Source organism: Chanos chanos, chromosome 14, assembly GCF_902362185.1.
Source record: "Chanos chanos chromosome 14, fChaCha1.1, whole genome shotgun sequence".
NCBI classification, from domain to species: Eukaryota; Metazoa; Chordata; class Actinopteri; order Gonorynchiformes; family Chanidae; genus Chanos; species Chanos chanos.
Window position 1 is genome coordinate 19,301,798 of NC_044508.1, and position 4,892 is coordinate 19,306,689.

The 4,892-nt window shown below is 40.5% G+C and overlaps 1 protein-coding gene across 1 annotated transcript; it reads right to left on the bottom strand.

The window, feature by feature from the left end:
- Window positions 1-751: 751 nt before the first annotated feature.
- On the bottom strand, window positions 752-2,580 carry LOC115827328 (high choriolytic enzyme 1-like). Its single transcript, XM_030791134.1, has 8 exons — window positions 2,512-2,580; window positions 2,399-2,417; window positions 2,191-2,253; window positions 1,888-2,025; window positions 1,668-1,785; window positions 1,345-1,523; window positions 1,173-1,254; window positions 752-887 (listed from the first exon to the last, which is right to left on the bottom strand). The coding sequence occupies exons 1-8, from the start codon at window positions 2,578-2,580 to the stop codon at window positions 752-754; spliced, it is 804 nt and encodes a 267-aa protein (XP_030646994.1).
- Window positions 2,581-4,892: the final 2,312 nt, after the last annotated feature.

Here is a 4,892-nt window from a genome sequence, read left to right on the forward strand (position 1 = left end):
TCTCTCTCTCTCTCTTCCCCCCTCTCTCTCTCTCTCTCTCTCCCTCTCTCTCTCTCTCTCTCTCTCTCACTCTCTCTCCCACTCAGAGTGCTAATTTACAACATTTCACAAGCGTTGGGGATGACAGCAACCTTGAAAGCTGGCTTAGCACACACTCTGTGCTTTATTTATTTATTTTCTCTCACATTGCTAGGTAACAGGGTGCCCGGGACGACATCGGTCTGTCAGACTTCTGTGTGAATTGAAGTCGTCTGCTGGGAGCTTATTTCATAATGTGTTAATGTGGATTCACACAACATCCCAACAGAACCAGCTCCACTCTTCCACTGACTGATGACTACTGCTCCTGTGAAACCTCAGAGGAGTCAGCAGTCATTTTTTATGTAGCATTTTAAATTGGTTCTTTAAAAAAAAGGAGATAATCAAGGTTATGTTTGTGTTTGTATGGATTTTATTTGGATAAATTGGGTCTCTGAATATGCACGCTGTTACGCTCCAAGAATTTTAATCCATTTCTGTAAAGAAAACAGAACATGAATCTTAATGAAATAATGACATAAACCAAAATATTTTAAACAGTATTATCCTGTCAGTAGGTCTCAATAAACATGCAAACTGATGGTAGAAATGAAAGAATTAACTTATTACTATAGAAAAATCATGTGTGTGTGTGTGTGTGTGTGTGTGTGTGTGTGTGTATGTGTGCGTGTAGACAGAGACATATCCATAGTGGTTTAGGACTGTCACCAGATTACTCACTGCAGTGGTACAGTTTGTTGATTCTCAGTATGTCAGTGTCTGACAGTTTATATTTCTGTCCAATCTGAACTGAGGGGTCTGGTATAGGGGTGATGGTCTCTTTACTGTAGTGAGTTGCATATGACATCCTGAAAGCAGGACCAGAAATATGTTTTGATACAACAATGTCTCCTTTCATTCTGAATATCTCACTTCACAACTCAACATTTTCTTAACAAATATCAGTGATTGGGTTCAGGGTCCCTGTTAGTCTCTGCTCTTAACAGGTCATTACTGTTATCTGTCTGAGAGACATCTAGGTACATTCTTCATTCAGTCACTGACAAATAGTGGTTGGTATTAACAAAAACAGCATTTCTCCAGGATAAGCAGACAACCCTCGCATTGACCATGTCACTCTGAGTCGGTCGTACCTGCTGTAATGCATCAGAGATGAGTAATCATATGGAGTGCCCAGATTATCTGTGTCCCTTTTCTTAAAATTATAAGCTGCATCTGTGAAAGCCAAGGAGAGAAAAAAAGAAACACATTAACACAAGTTACATTTTAATGCCTTACATTCGAGACTCAGCCCTGCTGTCTCACCAGACTGGATGTTTTCCCAGTTGATGCGAACATACTGATCTCTGTCACTTCTGTTCTGTTCGTGATAGAAGCCCAGAGCATGGTTTAACTCATGCTGAATGACTCCCGAGTAAAGGCAGTAATTCACAGACAGAGACAACACCTGTCTGTAGCCATACTTCCCCACTTTAGACCAGCATCTGCACAGAGGAGACAAAACATCATCTCATTTCATCTGGCAACTTTATGGCCATCACACACAAACTGAGACTAGACTGAAAGAATTAAATATAAAAAAACATAACTAAACATTTAAAAAAAAACTTGTGAATGTCTTGACTCACCCGTATTTGTCCTCAATGCTGAGGAAGTCTTGCTCGTCATTCCGTGGAGTGAAACGGATGCAGGTTTTAGTGTGGAAGACGTTCATGGCTCCTTTGATCTTCGCTTTATCATTGGCATCTGCGTGGACATGTCAGGTGGAATGAATCCTTTAATACAAGAACTCTTCAGGTTCCTGGACAGTAGTGTAGAAATGTTCATGAGGTTTTCTCTTTCACTTACTGTAAGTGTCACTAATGATGTATGGTACTTTAACCAGCCCGTCTGAAGTTTTGGGCCAGAGACAGCGGTTTCGCCAACATTTCTTTGCGGTCCTTGTGTAAGATGGCAACATGTCTCCTTCCTCTAAGTTGTCAATTCCTGGATGGAACATTTTCCAACAATATTGTTCAGTTACAATAATGTCATTCAGTCACAACAAAAAGTAGAAGAAGAAAATTAAGTTTCAGTTCGCGTTCAATTAAGTTTAAATTCAATTATTTAAAAATATGGACAGCTGAAATGAAGGCTTTCAGAGAGCAGTACCTTGGTTTGCCAGAAGGATTCTCGTACTGACGTCCAAAACATCTAGCCCCTCTGATGGGTCACCTGGGAACAGTTATCACACAGTTGTATGAGCATTACAACAACCCTAGGTGAACCCAGTTTAATCCTGCCCACTGTGTGACCAAGTCTCTTCTTATTGCTTCAAATTTGATTTGAAAACATCACATGTTTTGCGATTGCGACTAACCTTCTGGGCCGAGGTCCTCCTGGAAATCATGAAAAGGAAAGAAATTTAATGACACGCTTGGAACAGAGCTGAGATGTAGCATACGTTTAGAATCAGGCCAGACCAGGTCCTACCTGCAGAGACAGGATCCTTGAGCAGCTCCATAAGAGCAGCAGGGTGGTGAGGGTTAACCCAGGATTCATCTCTCTCAGAGCGGACACCTTCAGAGGAGCTGACAGGTCTCACTGGGAGTTCTGGACTTCAGTTCTGTCCTTATTATAGCTCCCATCACACAGGTGCTTTTAACTCACTCTTAAGACTCTTAGCATGCAAAGACCATGTCAAAAACCCCACCTGTAATTACTGCTGTTGATGTTTTCTTTGAAAGGGATGTGAGGGAAGGGTGGGTGTGTGCAGAGGGATACGGATGTGTTTGTCTCCCCTTTTAGTAACTCTGACTAATCCCTTTAACAAGATCTGCCCTCAGTCCTCTTCTTCTCTGTTATAAAACCAGCATTTTATTTCAAATGTTGTAAGCATTTGTGTCTTCATACCCTTAATGGCTTGTAGTGCAGTAATATATGACAGTGTGGTAATATTTTTATTAATGATGTCTAATTGTGCTGTGAGTAAGAGGCAGATTGGCTGCATCAGTCATGTGGTAAACATCAGCTGTGTCGTGGAGCTGACAGCTGCTGCTCCGTGGACAGAAAACCCAGACAGAAAAACAGACACGCTCAGCCCAGCTGTAAAAACCTTTAAGTCGCACATAAGTGAACTGGGTCACCCAAACAACAAATGAAGAGGTTTTATATTTTTAAATTATTTTAACGTTACAGAGAAAAGATCCAGACGGTCGTCTTTTGGCAAATGAAAGGGTTGTTCTGGAGGGGCTTTGAAAGGGATTGCAGAAGGAGGCCATCTGTCCTGAATAAATCTAAAAATAAATCAGATCTCTGTCAACCAATCTACTTGACTCTTGTATATCGAATAATTTTACTCTGCAACAAATTCACTTCACTAAAGGAACTCGCTTTTGTTTTGCTTTTTTTACTGTTTGGGTTTTTGGGGATTTTTGGTTTTGGTTTTAAGAGATATATCTGATATCTGTATATTTAATGTGTAGACACTCACTGGAGTTTGGTGTAAACAGTGAATATGTCGATGCACCTGACCGATGCACTTATGGTCAGTGGCTTTGGTTTAAAAGCGTCTGCAAAATGCCAAATTGTAATGTTGATGTTCAGTGCACAGGACTTCACTGACTGCCAGTTTAGAATTTTGGATCTTTCAGCTTGTGCGGCGTGTTCAGTAACAAGGAATGGCACCTGGAAAGCAAAGATCAAAATGATATTTACGTCTAAGTTAATGTCCTCCAAATTCTCAGTGCTCCCGAGTCTAAAAATCAACATGAAGAAGAAGAGAAGATGTTTTTTTCTTGTGTTGTTTGCTGCAGATGGAAGAAGGTGGAGAACTGGTTCAGAATTTGAAGAAAAGGCTTTCGGCATTTGGCAAAATCAAACAACCGATTTGTTGTTTGAGATGTCCTGAAAACCACAGATGTAACCCCTAGTGTGAAAAGGGGGTGTGAATAATTTTTACTCTCAGGGGCAGAGTAAACTAGCGTTCTCAGTGACTGTCTTTAAACATGTTAAAAAAAAAAAAAAAAAAGGACTTTTTCATCGTGTCTGTTCTTAGAATGCAATGAACCGAGAGATTCTGAGAACTCTCTCTACACACAAGTGCACACTGTCTGTTCCCTCCCACTTTTTGTCCAGGCGCCTCTTTCTGGAAGTGATGTGTTAGCCAGAGGTATACACCGTCTCATGGCGCTGCATCATCGGAAAAACTTTTGTAACAGTAACCTGTCTTTTACCATTCATGTGATAAGGACTGTGTTTGACTTTCTATGTACATAACAATTCTTTGTCTTCTAACATCTAGCATACAGATAAGAGACATCCTAAAGAGGAGGAGATTAAAGGGTGAAACTTAACTTTGTTTTTTTTGTTTTTTATTGTTGATACATACAGACATACATACTTACACATGGGACACATAACATAGAACAAGACATCACACTGATCCTGTCACAGAGCCACAGATAAGAGACATCCTAAAGAGGAGGAGATTAAAAGGTGAAACTTAACTTTGTTTTTTTTTTTTTGTTTTTTGTTTTTTTGCTTTTTTTATTGTTGATACATACAGACATACATACTCACACATGGGACACATAACATAGAACAAGACATCACATTGATCCTGTCACAGATCCACAGATAAGAGACATCCTAAAGAGGAGGAGATTAAAAGCTGAAACTTACCTTTGGACAGGACTTCTCATGTTCCAGTGCAAACTGAGTCTCTTTACATTTCTGTGGCCAGGAGTCGGCCCCTCGACCTGTCAGGTGGAACGCCACGCGGTGTGTTCTCTCTATCACCAGGAGGTTTAGTTTTTAACGGCAGTGCGCTAGGGTTGATTTAGGTGAAATTGTGGTACAACACAAAAAGGGCC

Excerpts from the sequence above, each read along its gene's own strand:
- LOC115827328 (XM_030791134.1), bottom strand. The coding sequence starts at position 2,580 with ATGAATCCTGGGTTAACCCTCACCACCCTGCTGCTCTTATGGAGCTGC. Across the intron at positions 2,026-2,190 it reads AATCCTTCTGGCAAACCAAG|GAATTGACAACTTAGAGGAA; the intron begins GTACTGCTCTCT and ends TGTTCCATCCAG. Across the intron at positions 1,255-1,344 it reads CTGGGAAAACATCCAGTCTG|ATGCAGCTTATAATTTTAAG; the intron begins GTGAGACAGCAG and ends TGGCTTTCACAG.